Below are 19,825 nucleotides of genomic sequence, written 5' to 3' on the forward strand. Positions count from 1 at the left end.
CGGTCCGTGAGTCGTTTGGTACCGGGCCGCGAGAGTTGAGCGTTATTTTGTTATCGTTTTGATCGTTAACTCAGTTTTCCTGGGTCTTTTCACGTGTGTTATGAATAAATCTTCTTTTTTCAGTACCGGTACTAGTTTTATTTTGTTGCATTTATCCGCGACACCTTAAAGGCCGGTCCGTGAAAATATTGTCGGGCATAAACCGGTCCATGGCGCAAAAAAGGTTGGGGACCGCTGATCTAAGGAATGTGAATATGAACTCTGAGTAGTCTCCACTACTACTATTACTGCTGGATTATGTTCATAATGTGTAAATAGTCACCAAAAAGCGGTTACTTACGATCCAGGCCGTTGATGTACTTCATGGATATCTCACAATGTCCCCACACGGCACTGACGATGGGATACAGTTTCTTTCCTTTCAGTCCTCTAAATGCCACTCCTAGATACTGTCCATCCACCATAAAACTTAAGGTCCCTTCGTCCATGTCCAGTATCACTAGCAGAGAGTCCGGAAGGGTGAACGACTCCTCCGGCTCCAGGAAACAAGGGTAAGAGGGCAGTGAGCTGTGCGCCCTGTTCTTACTGTCGTGGTAGAGCCTATTACGTCCCAGATCCCAGCCCCAGGACTCGCAGTCTGACCCCACTAACGCTGTGTAGCCAACAGAATGTAAAGGAGCTTCGGAGGTTGCTACTCCGACCACAGCGTGGGTGCCTCGCTGCCGGACAGGCCAGTTGATCTTCCATACATGGAGTCCCCTCGTGTATCCAACCCGCCCCCGGATGCAGTCCGTGCTCTGAGCGACAGGGTGGCGATGAAAAGTTAACTTGTCGTCCTCTTTGATGAAGATGTTAAGCGACCGGTCATCGGCGTTCCACGCGTGACGGAGTTGAGTCTCCAGTCCAGCGCACGGCATGTCCAGTAGGAGATCCAGCCTGGGAGGTTTGAAGAAATCCGGGCCCCTTAGCTCAGGGTGCTGCCGACGATGAGTCAGGGGTCGGTAGGATGGGGAGCCACCGCTTTCCCCGCGACCATCTACTGATTTAATGCTGCCAGAGATCTTTTGGCCCATGGCTGCGGTGCAATGACTGACAGAAGGAAGAGGAAGGAAGAGGGGAAGGAGTCGCCGCTGCAGGTGGGTTCTTGCACGGAGCCTGACGTTACCTCATCAATGCAGTGAAGCTGAGGAGTGTGTTTCTAACTGGAGAGTGGTAAAGGGAGATGAAGGTGTACGAGAGACCTGTGTGATCTGGTTTCATGCCACAGATTTCTTCAGAAACACAGAGTCGCTGTCACTCCTGTTGAGAGAAGCACAAGAGGAAAAACACGTAAATAAAAACAGAGATAGCAGATATCAAAAAAAGAAAGAAAATGTAGAGGAGCTGAAAGAGAAGCACAGTGATGGCAACGGGTGTCAAAACTTATTGTTTCACAGATTTTGTGTGGCTTTGATTTCAGAGAAATACACAATGAACAGGACAATTACTGGCACAAATACCCATGTATTTCCTCTGACTCATCATGCATCCTACCAAGAAAGTCATGCGCCTGTGCCAGCACAGGTATGTTACTTTGCAAACATTGCCCAGTTGTGCAACATAGCCCAGATCTGAACCTACCACACTCTCATTTTGTTAATGCAAATTTAATGGGTATTGCCTGAGTTTGCAAAAATATCAACAGCAGGCAAACGGAACGCACAAGGTAATAATTTATCTCCAATCCTCTGTGTGACGGAGTTGAAAACTTCAGCTAGTCTGCATGCCGAGGCGTTTGGTAAAATATGATGAAACATGGCTCTAGTTCTGTCTTTGACGCTCGTGTGTGTGACACGTAAAACAAGAGCGAGCTGTAACCACAGTTAATACTTTCATTTTTAGGAAACAGTTTTCGTTTTCATTGGTAAAAATCAGTTTCCACTGTAGACGCTTTAAGTTTTAGTTTAGTTTTTAGTTAGTTTCTTGTTATTTCACTTCCACTTTGGGAATCCAAAGCATTAATTTCTCTCACTCTGGTCACCTCATTATAACATTCCTGTGATATTTCTATTTGATTTACGCACATCTAAATAAATTGGAACTTGGACATCTAAATAGACAAAATATTAACTTGTTTATTTTAGTAATTATTTTTTAAAGTTGTTGCAGTAAACAAATTGAAACCCTTATTTCAGGCTGCGAAGCTGCTACAAAGACACGATTTCTCGTTGTCACACGCACACAGGCAGGTTCGGTGCACTTCAACCAACGTAATGATCTGTTCCTGGAACGACAGCTTCAGCTTCCTGTTCACAGGAAAACAGCCACACTTCATGCAAACAGGGAAGTGAATCACACAGCTCCCTGCATGTCTGCTGCTTGTATTTACCTCATCCTGAATAAGCCACAAAGTGACTGTCTGTGTGTGTGTGTGTTAAATTTACTGACGCTTCTTCTGGTAAGAGTGTCTCACACTTCAATATGAGTGATTCACACCTTATTTACCTGTCAACACTGCACTGTGTTACAAAAAAATGCGAAAGCACAAAAGGCAGCTACCGAAGATCTAACCTCGTTCTGCTATTGACAATACAAACTGCTATTTACAGTTTACATGAGAAGCTGCTCTGCTACTGTATCAAAATTTCTAAATAGGGTCTATTGTCTCATTTTTTTATTCAAACTAGTTACTTAAGCCGAAAAAAAAATAACATTGAGTTAAAAAATATTGCAATAAAGTACATTTTTACAAAAGCTTCTCAAACTCTGTTTTTTTTTTTGTACTGTAGATTAAGATTGGGGACTGAATGGCAAAATAAAGGTTAACAATAGCAAAAAAAGTAAGGTATAACTAAAAACAATGGTGAAAAACTCATAGTCTGTGGACAGGGCTTACCCTCAGCCATCACAGCTGAAATGCCTCACCCCAACCCTAATTCAAACCTTTTAACTCCACACAGGATCAGTTCAAATGTCGTCGTCATTTTCCCCCAAAGTCCTCACACCCGAGCCCTAAAGCTGGTCCTTGCTGGTCCGTGCTGTGGAATAAAGATATTCCACAGCACGAATACAAGCGTCTCATTTTGACCACGTGCATTTTCCAGTTCTCTCTCTTGCTCTCTTTCTTTTTCCCCTCTCCGTGAAGGTCATGGCACCTACCAGCCACACCAGCCAATGTATGCCACTACTCAGTTCACTCCTCAGCATGAAACGACTCAGCGCTCGGACACACACACACACACACACACACACACACACACACACACACACACACACACACACACACACACACACACACACACACGGACAGAGCACAGACAGCTGCCTCAGTGTGTGTCATCACTGCTGGCAGGTGGGTCAAGGGTGGACGCTGCATGGAAGATTTCAACAGTCATCACCGCCAAACCTCAGCCAAGGAAAACAAATTCGTACGCTCTCTCAGCGTCTTTATACATGTGTCTCAGCTGGTTCAGTCTGGCACGGCGCGTGGCATTACGGGGCCGTCATCAAGGAGGCACTTGACCTCTGACCTCCATATCGTCACGGTCACCGTTGCATAGTAACCTCGCAAGAAGCTGGTGGTGGGCTGGCATACTGCTGCGAGTAGCAGCAACATGCTTCCACCATCTGTTGTTTACTTTCCCTCCCTCCATCTTCCTCTTCTCCTGCTACTGGCTCCTTTAAGACTGCACTCATCCCTTCATGCAGTCAGAGTTAAGCAGGTATGGAGTGGACAGCAGCTGACGTAGAGCTACGCACGTGCCAAATACACACACATGCAAAAGAAGGCAGGTTTTTTTCTAATAACTCCATGATTATTGTTTTCTTGGTCAATTAATCATTTGATCTATAATGTCACAAGATAGTACGTGTTTGTGCACCGCCACTATTGTGGTAGGAGATATCAATTTACTTTTACAAGTTTAAATTAGGGGTTTGATTAGCTTTAATATGGAAGGAATATGCAAAGGTAGGATAGGATAGGGAGGATCAGAAGAGAGACTAGAAAAAAAAACGAAGAACAAAAAGCTAAAAAAAGACGATCGGCAAAGTCGTCTTTAAGATATGACACAAAGAGAAAAAACTATAGAAATCTGAAATTCCACTAACAGCGAGGAGAAAAGTTGGGAAAGAATGAGATAAGAAGGCAGGTAGAGGGCAGTGCAGCTGGTGTGGGCTGGCTTCATCTGGCTTCTCCTGCTGTACCACTAACAAGCTGCAGCCACCTGGAAGCTCGGGGGAGGTGTGTGTGTCTTTAAGTATGTAACATTGTATTAGAGGCGTGCACTGTGTGTGCGAGTGCGTGCGAGTGTGTCGGCCTGTCTCACGGACTGCGTTTCATTTGAAACTGACCAGCAAGCTCTGACTGGGCAGACAGGCTTTGAAGTCACTCACACAGACACACGCATGCAGGGACAGCTCACACACAGGGAAAGGAAACTGCCGAGGAACCTCTCACTCATACTGCACCACCCTCTGAGAACAGACTAGAAACGTCTGTGGGCTTTTCCACAAAAATTACGCCAAGAACCCTGAGCGCTGTGTTTAAATATAAAACTGTGATTAACAGAAACCGAGTTGTCCCGAGTCTTCAGCATAGTCTTCAATGCGGCGGTGTTTACTGTGAGTGTGCACTTGCTTGGCAGTTAATCAAGGACTTTTAAAGAAACGACGCAGAAGTTTACAAAGGATAACGGCTAATAGCTTCCTGATTATCGGTTCATTCATGAATGTCTAGCCTGAGAGTCACAGCCACCTTTAGACAGCGACAGCAGAAGAAATCATATGTATTATCATATTATTATATTCTTTGGAAATCTACTTACTCACCTGCCTTGCCACAAACACCACTTATATCTGTCTGTTTAATATAAGGAGTGTAATCAGCAGCTGGTTAGTTCAATAGTTTTTTTCTTTTCTTTTCTAACTATGCAGGCTGCTCGCTGTAATTTTCTATCAGGGGCGTTTTCAATCTTAATTTACTTCATCTGCAAGAAAGCAAATTAGCCTATTTGCCAAAATGCCAATTTAAGACATTCTCATTCATTTAGTGCAAAAGGGTTATGACATGCAATAAAGCCAGACTCAACTTCAGTCAAACAGATGCATTCGTTTAAACACAATGAGCAGTGAGCTGAAAGTTCACGTGTCTGTTTCAGTTACTGAACAAGAAATTCAGCAGCTTCCTCCTGACATATTGAGGTGTCTGTTTTTCCCTCTGAAGGAATGTCAATGGGTTGGCTTCAAGAAAAAAAGAAAAACAGTTAAAATATCTATTAATTATTCTTTAGTGTCAAATTCACCACGCAGCGCCACAGAAGTCTATCAGGAAATAATGTAAAGCTTTGGAGCAGGCAAACAAACTTGTGTCTCGTGATTTTGTTCTGCTCAACCCTGCTTTGCCTTTTTGTTCGAGGCCCAAATGTGAACCTTGCCTGTCACTCCAAATTACTGCAACTTTGCATCATTCTCGTGACGTCTGAAAATGAATCACAAAATGGTCACTTCTTCCACTTTCCACTCCTGGGAGGACATCTGGGCACCACAGCGTACAAAACCAGCACTCACACACAATCCCAAACACACATTTATAACATACAGCATCTCTTCATAGCAACAGCTGTACCCACTAGATTAAACAAACTACCATCCTCTCTACATTGCTGACATTCATTCCTACTGAGGGAATCCCTGGGTAGATGAAGATGCCAGAGCCAGACATAAACTGTACCGTCTGGCTCCTAACATGATGTCAAAATACAGACAGAGACAGTGGACTGGGATTTTAAACTCCTCCAGCTGATGACACCTCTGGACTTATTAGGCTTCAGCAGAAAGAGACGTTACCACTCTATCGTAGTCACCCTTTGTAGGTTTGACCCTCTCGCTGTCCTGTCTCTTCACACAGCTGTTTTCAACAGCTTTCCTGTATTTGCTACACTCTCCTTAAATTCTCTCTCAGCTCTCATTCCCGCTGCCTCACCCATTTGTCTCTGCTACCCTCTTTCTGCCTTCCAGTGCCACTAAATCCAGGGAGACTAGCAGAACTGACACCCTATCAGTTTGTAATGGCGTTTAGCGTGTGGCATTGCAATGCAAGCTCAGCAAGCAGAAAAAGCACAGGTTGCAAAACTCCGGACATAGCTGCATACTATTGCACATGCTCACTGTCACAAACACTCTCTCACAGATACAATGACACATGTACCGTGAAAGTTAATGGCTGCCTTTTTCCTTTTCCCACTTTTTTTTTACTCCATCTCTGATGCATTGCTCTTGATGGATTCCCACTCGCTCTCCTTCTTTGTTCCATCAGTGTGTTAACTCTTTACAGAGTTAACTTTACAGAGACGCTGTCTGGAACCACGTTCCCTAATGAATCATGTTCCATCTCCTACATCTTCCTGCTCGGTTCACATTAATGTGCTCTGCTCTTTCACCTTAATATTAAACAGAATCACGGGTGACTTAGGAACTGAAACTGATCTACTTTCCAGCATTATGAAACTCTAAGATGCAGAGGATGCTGTCTGCTTCTAAGCTGCTATGCTTCTTCCATGCCTGTCGCAACACCTTAAAAATCCATGGCGCCCTAAGGGAAGACCATTAGTGCCACAGTGATTGAGCACCCCTTTATGGACAGCTATGCAGAACCTATTCACCCCTCTCTCGCAGACATATGGACACATGTGTCCACACACAGACACGGCCTTGGCAATGCCATACATAAAGCTTTCTGGGGCAGCTGTGGCAGATTCACAACCCCAGCAGTAAAGAAACTGCATCAAAGTCTGTGTGAATTTGACGCACTGCTGCTGCCTCGGTCACTTAGCTGAGCCGCTTCCACTAGTGTGATGAAACGTGTCACACCCACACAAGTGAAAGCACAACCCAGGAATTTTTGAAAACATATATACTTATATACCTTGTATGATGTAATGATGTTGAAAACTGGGGAGTTTTTTGGAGCTAAAAGTTTATTAATTAGTCAACCTGCAAAACGCGCATTTAGAATTCTAATAAAGGAAAAACCCATAGCAGCATGTTAACATACTGACATGCTGACGTACAGGAGTGATGTTACCTTTTTAGCCACACTAACTAAAAATTGGCTTCTGGGCTTTAAAAGTGACATCAGTGCTCAAGCGGCTGGCATGTGTATTCTTTTTACTGACCAGCAGGAGGCGACACTACTGACTGCAAACAAAGCTCAGCACTACAGAAGCATATGGGAAAATGACCTCCAGCTCCCACGATCTGTGAAGCCATTACACTCTTTGCTGATGACCTGATGGCTAGGTTGAACTCTTAATGCACACCCCAATTAGTCAAAAAGGACAATAATGCAATGCACGCTTTAGGGTGGGCCTATCATTGTGACCAGCTCAAGGCTTGAATTAATAATTGATGTCTGGAGGACGTCTAGTTGCATCTCTTAGATGCAGTTTATGGCTAACCATTTTTGCTAAGCAACATTTGGTAATGAGGATAAACCTCAAAATTCAGCTGATAACAATGGGACTGTCATGAAATAAAAACATTGGCTGAATTACATTTTTTGATCTAATGATGGCAACCAAAGCTTCATGGTATTTCACTCAGTTGTTTATGCCATCTGAGTTAGGCAAACGTGCTGGACCAACATCCTGACATTTCCATCTGATCAGCATCGTGTAACAACTTGTTATATTTGAGATTTAGACACCTGGACTGGCAAAACCAAAATAATGGAAACTGTATGTTTTAGGATTCAGACATAGCTCACATGCTGCTCTGCTCGGATATCTGATTGAGAAAAGCACACACACACACACACACACACACACACACACACACACACACACACACACACACACACACACACACACACACACACACACACACACACACACACACACACACACACAGTGAGAGAGAATGAGAGGGACACAGCATGACACTGAGAACCCTCCCCACTTCTCTTAGTTTTTAAGAAGAGAAAGACAAAAAAGGAATTACAAAATCAACAAAAGGTATCAGAAAATGTTAAATAGCAGCGGCTGCAAAGGAGTAAAGCTGCATGGATCTGCATCTGAGTGAAATAAAGAGAGCTTAAGGGAGCAAAAAACAATGGAAGGGTTGGAGCAGAGAGAAAACAGCGGTCAGCAGCTGACAAAACAAAACGATAAAGTCAGAAAGGAGAGCTGCTATCTCTCTATCCCAGAATGGACTACACAAATACGCCCTCCTGCCCCAATCCATAGACTAAACACAACAGTGACAGAAATGCTACTGCGGAGCGAGCACTCAGGTGCTCACAAATATATAGACAAACAATAGTGTTTAAAAATAGAAAGCAGGATCTATCTTATTGCATGTGAGCAGGGGGGAAATCCAGAGGTAGTTTATCTGAGAACTCGCAACTGTCTCTCTCCCAAACAAAAGCTGCCCCCCCTCCCCACACACACACACACACACACACGCAAGCAGACACACAAATACACATACACACACAGGGGTATCCCAGCTGACCAGCTGAGACCTCGAGACCATTAAGAGAATTAAAAGCGACAGAAGGTGAGCAAGAAGAGGGAGAGCCGGAGGGAGGAGAGGCTCAGTGTGAAGCAGCATCCAAAAGAGAAGGAAATGTTTCCAGCAAAAGCAGCAATGCGTAGGCTCATCACCGTCTCTCGTAAACATGATGAAAAATGAATCATACTAACAGCGACTTTTAACCTACATCGTCTATCCCTGTATGAACTGTCACAAAGAGCACTTCATCGCTCTAAGGCTGCTGTTTCTTCCACAAGTACACACACTCCTGAAATAGCAACAATCTCCCTCAGCGGGATATTTGAGCAAAGACACACTTCACCTTGTAGACATCAGATCAGATCAAGCTGCTTACGGGAAATCTCCAGTGACTCTTCTCACAGCTCAGTGCGCGTAACTGTTCAGCCTGAGTCCATGTTCAAATCCGAAAGGCAGGCGAAAAACAAGCTGAAACTCCTCCAGCCAGTCGCCGGCAGCCAGAAAACCCAAGAAGACAGGAGGAAGAAGAAGCAGCAGCCGGCAAGTCGGACAGACAGAAAGAGAGCGAGAGAGAGAGAGAGACTTCTTTCCTCAGAGCTTCCCACCTCTCTCTCTCTCCCTCTTGCCTCCTCCTCCTCCTCCCTCCCTTGTTCCCTCCCTCTTTTCTCTCCCTGGAGCTTATCTGTCCTGAGGCTATCACTTCTTTTCTTACCCCCCACCTTCCCCCAACTCACTTGTGCTCGAACTCCGACAAGCGTTTCCAAGGCAGCACCGTCACGATTTCCTCCGCCGCAACTCGCAGCTCCGCGCGGACTTTTAGCACCACTCCAGTTTCAGTTCCACTTCAGCCTTTCCGAGAGGAGAGCTGGGGGTGGGGTGGGGGAGCGGGAGAGAGGCCTGAAAGCCGATCCGTTGATCTAATCAAGCAAAGTTACCAACAGCAACCAGACCAGCAGGCAGCTGAGAGAAACACCCGGTACACCCCCACGACTCCCCACTTCTCACAAAGAGCTCACACAGAGCCAACCAACCACACCAACCCCCGCCCCGACTGCTGGAGCCACACACAGACACATATGTTCACGTACACGTCCACCCCGACACGTGCACAAGCGGATCGTGTGCACATTTCAGGCGATAAGGTGAGAAAGGCAGGTCGTGTCCTACGTGCACTGGTACGTGGAAAGCTACAGTTAAACACACGAGGACGACATTCTTGCAAAAGATATTAAGCAAAAGATCTTAAAAAAAGGTTAAAAGAATAAATAATTGTTTTCACAGTATTTGATTACTGTAGCTGAGTACCAAGTGTTCCTTTTTGTCCACTTTCCATGTGTGCAATTAGCACATTAGATTCAGTGCTGTCTGGGTGATGACCCCCGCTCTCTTTTGTTCTGCTCTATTACACTCTGTGCCGGCTGCTCTTTCCTGTTGTCACCTCCTTTATCTGCCCACAACTGCAAATTACAGCATAACTACTGCATAACTCTGAGGTGATGCGATGACTATGTTCATTTATCAGCCTTTTCCTGCAGCTACATCAGTCAATTAAGAAATCAGGAAAGTAAATAAAGTACTACAGACAAAACAAGCACATTCCGGAAAGCTCTCGCACAAGCTCCTCACACTCTGTCCTCGGATCTTTCTCTCATCACCGTGTGGCATTTAGAAAACACGGCACACACGTGTTTGCTGACTCACACGCGCAGACACATTAACACATATATAGTTGTGTGGATGTGCAATCCTGCAGGACCGGGGCCCTGCCAGCTCACTTCCTGTATGAGCTTACTTTCCCCAGGACTGGTGTGACCACCGGGGAACTAAAACCCGCACGACAACACATCTCCCACTGTATCATTACATCACATGTCAGCTCAGGCATTCAAGCGCAATTTGCAATAACAGAGAGTTGTGTGAGAGTAAATCTTGGTTTGTATGACTTTTGCTTTCAAACATCTACAACTAACGGTGAGGTCGCGTTTAATGAGGAGCTCATGTACAACACCACCACCCCGCAACAAAAACACAAACGAGACTTCAAGGGACAGTTCAGAGTTTTGGGGACTATATTTATTGCTTTGCTGAATTTAACCATTTAAAGCATTCACTGCATCCCTGGATTTTACTAGACATTACCTGATATCTAACAACAAAGACTTGTATGATGTTAGAATGCACCAATTTGTTCCAAGGTGAGAATAATGCAGGTAGCAGTTCAATACCAGTGAACGAAATATGTTCTACCCAGACACCACCTCTCGCCCAGGGCAGGGCGTGGAAATACTCCAGTAGTGAGAACACGTCTGAAGTGGATTGCCCTCTTTCGTGTGTACATGTTAGAAATAGCAGTTTCAGAGAATGTGGGACAATGTCCAGATCTTATTATCCCTGAAGTGTCTATATTTCATGTGTGAAAATGGTTTTGGTGCTACTGCTGGATGGCTAATGAGAAGGATGGCTGTGGCTCAGGTGGAAGAGACGGTCGACTGGATTGGTCCCTGGCTACCCAAGTTGTCCCTGATGCAGTGTTCAGCGTGTGTGTGTGTGTGTGTGTGTGTGTGTGTGTGTGTGTGTGTGTGTGTGTGTGTGTGTGTGTGTGTGTGTGTGTTAGATAAAGAAAGATCAGATTAGATTACATGAATAGCTTTTGGATAGCTGCTATGTTTTTTGTTTTTTTTTATCTAAAACATTCTGTTATGGGATTGAATCAGGAATTCTAAAGTCTCTACAAGATGTTCCATCATTGTTAAGAGTCAAGGAAATGTCTGGCAATTATGCCCACTAAACCAGCAAGTTGCTGTTTTACACAGTTATAGATTAAAAGAGATATATAATGGTAAACCACAGTCACACAGGCCTGGATAACGGGCAGAGGTTGTCAGGTGGTCATGACAACCTCTGGTCACAATGGAACATGTGTAATCCTTAACTAGTTGGAGAGTGGTTCCTGGCGGTGAAAATGACTGCTTTTATTATATTGGAAACAAATTCCTAAGAGGAAAAAATATTATAACTTTTATTTTGAAGGTGAACGTTCTCTTTTTCCTGTTTGTGCTGTCACTGTGTAACTTGCCTATGCTTAAAGTCTTTAAAATGTTAACATGAACATGGCTCAGAGTGCTGAGAACTACCCCCCACCCCACACACACACACTTACGTCAGAGCCAGTTAACTGGCTTCATTCAGGCTGGAGGTGGAAAAGAGGAAATGTACAGATGTGTATAAACACACTGGGGGCTATGGATCACCTGAATGGGTCACAAACATTACCTTTGCCCTACACAGTGTTCATACATCTGCATGTACTCAAACCAGCGTCTTTACTGACTTGCCACTATTCTAAATACCATCCACCGAAGGTCAGTGGTTTTGAATGTAAGCACTCACTGTAGGCTTCAGGTCACTGTAGGCTAACAAGGAAGGAGTGAGAAAGGAAAGTCAGAAATCTGGGAAAGAATCTGAGATTTCATTTCCACAGAAAGCTTTTTTGTTTTTTGATCAAAGTGTATCTGAGTTTGGAATTTCCCCGTGTTTATTTTTAGACAAACTCACATGAAATAAAGTGGAACTCCTGGTTGTTTAATTTCTGCAATCCTTTGTATTCTGTCATCATAGTCTAGGATCAGCTGTAAACACAGTGCGTCAAATCACAAGGTGAAGGTATATTTTCTTGTTTATTTAATTTATGTACTTCTAATTTGCATTTAAAATACAAACCCCCAAACTCAGCCCCCTAATTCTTGTGGCTAAGAGGCTTTTCCGGGTTTTAGTTTTGGGAGGCTTTGCTTCAAACCAGTGATCACACAAATTGATTGCATTTGTCCAGCATGACAGCAATAACACACTGTATGCAAAATCCAAGAAGGAGCGATAAAGTAACATTAGGTGTTAAACACAAAATCTTTCTTTTATTATACTACATAGAGATTTCATTGTTTAAGTAATTGTGTCTAAACCAAGGAAACGAATTGCCCTGAGTTTGATCACTTTAATGTTTATCCTGCTACAAAGAGAAATGTGCAGGGTAGGAAGATTTCTGTTAACTGCTTTCTATATTTTCTGCATCTCAGGGCTCATATCCATCAACGCCACTGAGAAAATTGTCAGTATGCTTCACTAAAACAAATTCTTGCATGTTTTTCCATTAATACACCACAAGACTGACTTCTGTCATCCTAAATAAGAAACCAAAGAAACTGTTTGACATTACAGCTTCAAGCTGAGGACTGCGGTACATCCCCCATCCCCTAACGGACCCTTTCGTAAATTGCCCCTGATTTTCTGCCTCAAGGCACATCCACTCTAAAGGGACCCCATGGGGTCTGAGGACACATGTGTGTGTGGGTGGGTGTGCGTATGCGCTAATCTGCAGGACAATAAGGGCACTGTCCTTACCCCACACAATTAGGGCTAGGGGCTTCACAGCTGAGCATCTTATTGACAATAGGAACTGGAAGTGTGTGTGCCCGTGCATTTGTGTGTGTGTCCTACCAACACGCGTGTCAAACACAAAGCCATCCAACTGTCCACATCGCCCAGGGGGGAGGGATCAACAGAGAGGGGGAGACGGATGGATGGAAGGGGAGAACAAAAGTGGGAGAAATGAGAGAAAAAGGGTTTGAAATGTGCCGCTTCAGGGTGAAGGGTGAGGACAGTCAAAGGGACAGGGTAATATATATATACATGTATATTTGATATAACCAGTAGAATTACTATGTACTGATGGAAAAGCGACAGGAGTAAGGTAATAAAAGTGTGCTGATGGAGGACAGATGAGAGTCAGCTGTTTTATATGGATCCAAATCACAAAGAGGATGTAGTCCCACATATAATCCTTCATAAAACCACAATATGTTATTTTTATTTGGGGTTTTGTGGGAATTAAACAAAACACAGATCATCTGAATTAGTGAGATTTAGAGGTAGGTGGATGCTGTCTGTCTTCTGTCACCAGTCTCTCTATTAATCTCAATTTGCTGGGTGCGGCCTATAGCTTTATATTTTACAGACAGACGACAGATTGACATCAGTTTTCCCATATAACTCCTAAAGTAATACACTGAGGTTGTTTTGATTTCTCCTGGAGGTTCTTGGTACCAGTTCACACAACCTGCCATCAATATTGAGTAGTTTCCACCATTCTTTAACTAACCTCGCATCCTTGAACCTAAGGTGCAATTACCCGCAAAATGTCCTCATGTCTGAGGGATGTCCACGTCTTTAAATCTTGAAAGAATACGTCCTTGAAGGTGGACATTTATAGTCCCTAGTGTAAGAAGAGTTCACCAACACTTAGCTGTCATACTGCGTGAAATAAAAGGCTTACAGGGGAAAAAAGGGTGCACATTTCCTTTTCCCTCTTGCACACATCAGTGCTGACCATCTGAGTACAGCAGGTAGGCGTTAATTCCGACTGGCTGCACAATCAATGATGGTAAATGGAGGCAGCAGGAGGGACAGACAGTGATCTGCTGCTTTCATTTCCCTCCCATATCTCTTTCTCTTCCTCCCTCCATTAAAACACAACCGTACCATGTCCTGTTTCACTATAGGAAAGCTCACTTAATGAGGCACAATCTCAGTTTGCAGTGCACTCATGCAGTTTTCTCCCTTTCAGGCTCCTCACTTTACACCGTCAGTGCCAGGTAGCTTTACTGTCCAGCCTGTACCATACACATTTCTGTCTTTCTGAGGCCAAACCTGACTGTTTTGTTCTTTTGTAACTTAATTAAAGCTGGATTTCTCTCTCTTTTTTTACCTAATGGTATTTCATCCTTCACAGTGCAAAAGGTACAGTGCAATATTTACCTACTGTTATTATTATTATTGCTACTTACTTTAAAGGCGGCTAACATGGAGCAGAAATTTCTTTATTCATATAAATTCTGGTAGCAAACCGAGAAACCCAGAATCTGAAAACCAGATTTGCTTGTAAAACACTTCTCTTAAAACATGGATTGGAGATCTTTGCACAGCACATTTTACGGCTCAAAACAGTTCAGGTGAGGCTGGAGGTGAAAGTAATGAAAGGTATAGGACAGAAAGCCTCACGGGTCCCCTGAGGATTAAGTGAAGAGGTTGCTACACCCAAAGGACCCTTTCTGATTGAAACTAGTTTTGATTTTTAATCACAGTAAATAGCTAAATAGCTTCAAGTTCAGTCAGTAACAACAAGAACACAGAAACCAAAACAACATGGGCTCCATGGTAACACCTGGGTAGTGCTGTCACTATCGCCTGATGATTTTTGAACAGGATTCTCCAAACACAATGTTTACCTGGATATTTCATTTCTAAACACCAACCTGAACCTACAAGCATCTCTCGCTATTTGCTGTGACTCGACGAACGCTTTGGAAAAATATCGACAGCTAAACAAGTGTAACAGCGACTCTTCAGTGTTTCTGAGCCCAAATGGACCCAACATTTGTCTCAGAAAATCTGGTAAGCTTTTCTCGTGTGAGCAAGCAAAAGCATTTTTTGAATTTTTTGCTCAAAATGTGTCTAAAGCTTTCATAATCTTCAGGAAGCAGAGTACACTTTGGAGTTTAACTTTCATTTGTAATACTTAAACATCTGTAAGCACTTTTAACAAAACTCTGTGAACATTTGTGGTTTTATAACATCTGTAGGACTCAGTTTTTGCTTTTTCTTGTGTCACCTTAAACTTTTCTAATGCCACACATCACACTGTGATTGATTTTTCTAACTATGGACTACGTGCATGTTTTTATCATTCAGGCATCTTGGCCAGTGCAGACTAGCGCTGCTGATATGAAACAGCAGCAGGAAGCTAACAAGATTGCTGGAAGTGAAACGGTGCAAGAATTAAAAGATGCACTCCATTTTGCCACTCAGGAGTTGAAGACTGCAAAGGAGGAAAATGCATCTTTGAAGGAGAAGATTGCCGTTCTTGAAGATGCTCACAAAATGCAAGTGAGTAGCCTCCAAGAAGAGCTCAAACTCAAGGATGAGGCGCTTCAAAGATGTGTGAAGAAAAGAAGAGCTCGAACCAAAGCCTGGGTAGAACTCCTCCATGAATCGACCATAAAAGACATGGAGATAAACACCAGGGAACAACACTGGAGCAGCAAGTGGCAATCAACCGAGAAGAGCCTGAAAGAGGAGAAGAAGAAAGTGGAGGAGCTCCAAATTAAGAACAAGCTTCTGATGGAGAACTTACAAGAAAATCTGGACAAATGGAAGAACGTCCTTCAGGTAAGCTGTGTCCGCTATCATTTCACTTTACCATAATGTCATGTTTGGTCCTAACAACTTCTGTCAGACTGAGTCACAGTTCAGTGAAATACATTTTACTCTGTCTACATAGGAGCTTGCACCCGACGCTGACCACCAGGAAGAAACCCTGGAAACAAATTCCCAAGAGGAAAAACTGGAAAACCACGAGGGAGAAGAGGAGGCAACGGACAAACCAAGAAAGGACAAGAAAAAGCAGGAAGAAGAGGAGGAAAAGCAGGAGACAAAAGAGGACATCGAAGAAAACCTTGAGGGAAAAAGTGACGAGAAGATGGAAGATAAAAGAGCAACTGAAGATCTAAACCCAAACCTCTGCCTGGTTACCATCCCTCTCACTCCCTCCGACTCTTGCCCTTTACCCCCTGTCCTTATGCCCCAACTCAACCAGTCTACCTCCTCCCTACCTTACCCACCCTCTCGTGCTTTTTCCTACTCTTCACCCAGCTCTTATTCTTTACGCAACACCCTCAGTCTCCACACCTTCCCCCAATCCTCCTCCCAACCTTACTCGGTCTCTCGTGCTCCCTCCTACTATTTACCCTTGTTTTCCAAACCTGTGCAGCTTTTTTGTTCATTTTAAAATAAACGTGTGAAATTTCATTAAACTTACAGTCTTTGTTTGGATCATTGTTTTTTACCTATAACACAATATTACACTTTTGTCCAGAAGAGATTTATTAAAAAAGTATAAGTCTCATTTAAGTGATCAAGAGTCTCCTGTCAAAAAGGTTTAACAGTTTATAAAGGTTAAGTTGACAGTGACAGACTTTATTTTAAAGAGCCCCAAGATAAGAAACATGTTGCAGTTAATGACCACACTTAAACTGGATACTGGCAACAAACTAGTGTGTAACTGCTGAGATCCAGCAAGAAACAAAAATGTATTTTCTTTATTAATGTGGCTTTCGGGTGCTAAATATCTAAACCTGACATATGGCACTATCAAGGCCTTTGAATTGGTGAAAACTAGCAATGAAAAGGCCTCCTACTAGAATGTATAAAAAATGAAGGCATATTAAGCTTCAACTTTTATTCCATATTTGATCTTCTTTCCTTTTAATGATCTACATGTGAGAACAAGACAAAATTATCAAAAAGGATTTATTTAATAATAACAACAAAAGACTGTATATAAAAGATAGACATAAGCCACGTGAACAGTTGCCTTCTGTGTTTTAGGAGCTAGTATTGGACTGTATTTGACCAAGATGGTGAAAGGCTAAGACAGCTGAAGCTGTCTGGCTTGGCTAATAAGTGTATCAAACACATTTTGGGTCCAACACACAAACATGGATGCAACGCAAAAAAAAAAAAAAAAAAAAAAAAAGGACTTGAGCATAACAGACTTCTTGGATGCTCTGTTTCTACAATTGGCTGCACAGTAAGCCGCATTATGTTAATTAACTGCATTAAAATGCACCAAGAGGCACCATCACCACAGTCAGGAGTCGACGGCTAACATGGAGCAGAAATTTCTTTATTCATATAAATTCTGGTAGCAAACCGAGAAACCCAGAATCTGAAAACCAGATTTGCTTGTAAAACACTTCTCTTAAAACATGGATTGGAGATCTTTGCACAGCACATTTTACGGCTCAAAACAGTTCAGGTGAGGCTGGAGGTGAAAGTAATGAAAGGTATAGGACAGAAAGCCTCACGGGTCCCCTGAGGATTAAGTGAAAAGGTTGCTACACCCAAAGGACCCTTTCTGATTGAAACTAGTTTTGATTTTTAATCACAGTAAATAGCTAAATAGCTTCAAGTTCAGTCAGTAACAACAAGAACACAGAAACCAAAACAACATGGGCTCCATGGTAACACCTGGGTAGTGCTGTCACTATCGCCTGATGATTTTTGAACAGGATTCTCCAAACACAATGTTTACCTGGATATTTCATTTCTAAACACCAACCTGAACCTACAAGCATCTCTCGCTATTTGCTGTGACTCGACGAACGCTTTGGAAAAATATCGACAGCTAAACAAGTGTAACAGCGACTCTTCAGTGTTTCTGAGCCCAAATGGACCCAACATTTGTCTCAGAAAATCTGGTAAGCTTTTCTCGTGTGAGCAAGCAAAAGCATTTTTTGAATTTTTTGCTCAAAATGTGTCTAAAGCTTTCATAATCTTCAGGAAGCAGAGTACACTTTGGAGTTTAACTTTCATTTGTAATACTTAAACATCTGTAAGCACTTTTAACAAAACTCTGTGAACATTTGTGGTTTTATAACATCTGTAGGACTCAGTTTTTGCTTTTTCTTGTGTCACCTTAAACTTTTCTAATGCCACACATCACACTGTGATTGATTTTTCTAACTATGGACTACGTGCATGTTTTTATCATTCAGGCATCTTGGCCAGTGCAGACTAGCGCTGCTGATATGAAACAGCAGCAGGAAGCTAACAAGATTGCTGGAAGTGAAACGGTGCAAGAATTAAAAGATGCACTCCATTTTGCCACTCAGGAGTTGAAGACTGCAAAGGAGGAAAATGCATCTTTGAAGGAGAAGATTGCCGTTCTTGAAGATGCTCACAAAATGCAAGTGAGTAGCCTCCAAGAAGAGCTCAAACTCAAGGATGAGGCGCTTCAAAGATGTGTGAAGAAAAGAAGAGCTCGAACCAAAGCCTGGGTAGAACTCCTCCATGAATCGACCATAAAAGACATGGAGATAAACACCAGGGAACAACACTGGAGCAGCAAGTGGCAATCAACCGAGAAGAGCCTGAAAGAGGAGAAGAAGAAAGTGGAGGAGCTCCAAATTAAGAACAAGCTTCTGATGGAGAACTTACAAGAAAATCTGGACAAATGGAAGAACGTCCTTCAGGTAAGCTGTGTCCGCTATCATTTCACTTTACCATAATGTCATGTTTGGTCCTAACAACTTCTGTCAGACTGAGTCACAGTTCAGTGAAATACATTTTACTCTGTCTACATAGGAGCTTGCACCCGACGCTGACCACCAGGAAGAAACCCTGGAAACAAATTCCCAAGAGGAAAAACTGGAAAACCACGAGGGAGAAGAGGAGGCAACGGACAAACCAAGAAAGGACAAGAAAAAGCAGGAAGAAGAGGAGGAAAAGCAGGAGACAAAAGAGGACATCGAAGAAAACCTTGAGGGAAAAAGTGACGAGAAGATGGAAGATAAAAGAGCAACTGAAGATCTAAACCCAAACCTCTGCCTGGTTACCATCCCTCTCACTCCCTCCGACTCTTGCCCTTTACCCCCTGTCCTTATGCCCCAACTCAACCAGTCTACCTCCTCCCTACCTTACCCACCCTCTCGTGCTTTTTCCTACTCTTCACCCAGCTCTTATTCTTTACGCAACACCCTCAGTCTCCACACCTTCCCCCAATCCTCCTCCCAACCTTACTCGGTCTCTCGTGCTCCCTCCTACTATTTACCCTTGTTTTCCAAACCTGTGCAGCTTTTTTGTTCATTTTAAAATAAACGTGTGAAATTTCATTAAACTTACAGTCTTTGTTTGGATCATTGTTTTTTACCTATAACACAATATTACACTTTTGTCCAGAAGAGATTTATTAAAAAAGTATAAGTCTCATTTAAGTGATCAAGAGTCTCCTGTCAAAAAGGTTTAACAGTTTATAAAGGTTAAGTTGACAGTGACAGACTTTATTTTAAAGAGCCCCAAGATAAGAAACATGTTGCAGTTAATGACCACACTTAAACTGGATACTGGCAACAAACTAGTGTGTAACTGCTGAGATCCAGCAAGAAACAAAAATGTATTTTCTTTATTAATGTGGCTTTCGGGTGCTAAATATCTAAACCTGACATATGGCACTATCAAGGCCTTTGAATTGGTGAAAACTAGCAATGAAAAGGCCTCCTACTAGAATGTATAAAAAATGAAGGCATATTAAGCTTCAACTTTTATTCCATATTTGATCTTCTTTCCTTTTAATGATCTACATGTGAGAACAAGACAAAATTATCAAAAAGGATTTATTTAATAATAACAACAAAAGACTGTATATAAAAGATAGACATAAGCCACGTGAACAGTTGCCTTCTGTGTTTTAGGAGCTAGTATTGGACTGTATTTGACCAAGATG

General features: G+C 42.9%; 3 protein-coding genes across 13 annotated transcripts in view; 2 read left to right on the plus strand and 1 right to left on the minus strand.

The window, feature by feature from the left end:
- Positions 1 to 19,825, minus strand: part of LOC101465127 (SPRY domain-containing SOCS box protein 4) — an 87,519-nt gene that overhangs the window by 40,414 nt on the left and 27,280 nt on the right. For 8 of the 11 annotated variants that reach the window (XM_012916882.3, XM_004542427.5, XM_004542429.4 and 5 more), the window contains one exon: positions 341 to 1,299. In XM_012916882.3, coding sequence (XP_012772336.1) covers positions 341 to 1,073 — 733 coding nt within the window. In that variant the 5' untranslated portion in view covers positions 1,074 to 1,299. Of the gene's footprint in view, positions 1 to 340; positions 1,300 to 8,833; positions 9,065 to 9,224; positions 9,454 to 19,825 lie in introns of those variants that run through there. The other 3 variants (XM_023154594.3, XM_004542430.4, XM_004542428.4) reach the window with 3 other exon arrangements.
- Positions 14,733 to 16,355, plus strand: LOC143413572 (uncharacterized). Its single transcript, XM_076876808.1, has 3 exons — positions 14,733 to 14,937; positions 15,235 to 15,711; positions 15,824 to 16,355. The coding sequence occupies exons 1-3, from the start codon at positions 14,908 to 14,910 to the stop codon at positions 16,328 to 16,330; spliced, it is 1,014 nt and encodes a 337-aa protein (XP_076732923.1). The 5' UTR covers positions 14,733 to 14,907; the 3' UTR covers positions 16,331 to 16,355.
- Positions 17,597 to 19,219, plus strand: LOC106674456 (uncharacterized). Its single transcript, XM_014412331.4, has 3 exons — positions 17,597 to 17,801; positions 18,099 to 18,575; positions 18,688 to 19,219. Exons 1-3 carry the CDS (start codon positions 17,772 to 17,774, stop codon positions 19,192 to 19,194), a joined length of 1,014 nt encoding a protein of 337 aa, XP_014267817.3. The 5' UTR covers positions 17,597 to 17,771; the 3' UTR covers positions 19,195 to 19,219.

Source organism: Maylandia zebra, linkage group LG18, assembly GCF_041146795.1.
Source record: "Maylandia zebra isolate NMK-2024a linkage group LG18, Mzebra_GT3a, whole genome shotgun sequence".
In the NCBI taxonomy this organism is placed as follows: Eukaryota; Metazoa; Chordata; class Actinopteri; order Cichliformes; family Cichlidae; genus Maylandia; species Maylandia zebra.

Bases quoted from the DNA above. Each gene is read 5' to 3' on its own strand.
- LOC143413572 (XM_076876808.1), top strand. From the start codon at position 14,908: ATGGACCCAACATTTGTCTCAGAAAATCTG. The intron at 14,938-15,234 runs GTAAGCTTTTCT...TTTATCATTCAG, and splicing joins CATTTGTCTCAGAAAATCTG to GCATCTTGGCCAGTGCAGAC. The intron at 15,712-15,823 runs GTAAGCTGTGTC...CTGTCTACATAG, and splicing joins AATGGAAGAACGTCCTTCAG to GAGCTTGCACCCGACGCTGA.
- LOC106674456 (XM_014412331.4), top strand. From the start codon at position 17,772: ATGGACCCAACATTTGTCTCAGAAAATCTG. The intron at 17,802-18,098 runs GTAAGCTTTTCT...TTTATCATTCAG, and splicing joins CATTTGTCTCAGAAAATCTG to GCATCTTGGCCAGTGCAGAC. The intron at 18,576-18,687 runs GTAAGCTGTGTC...CTGTCTACATAG, and splicing joins AATGGAAGAACGTCCTTCAG to GAGCTTGCACCCGACGCTGA.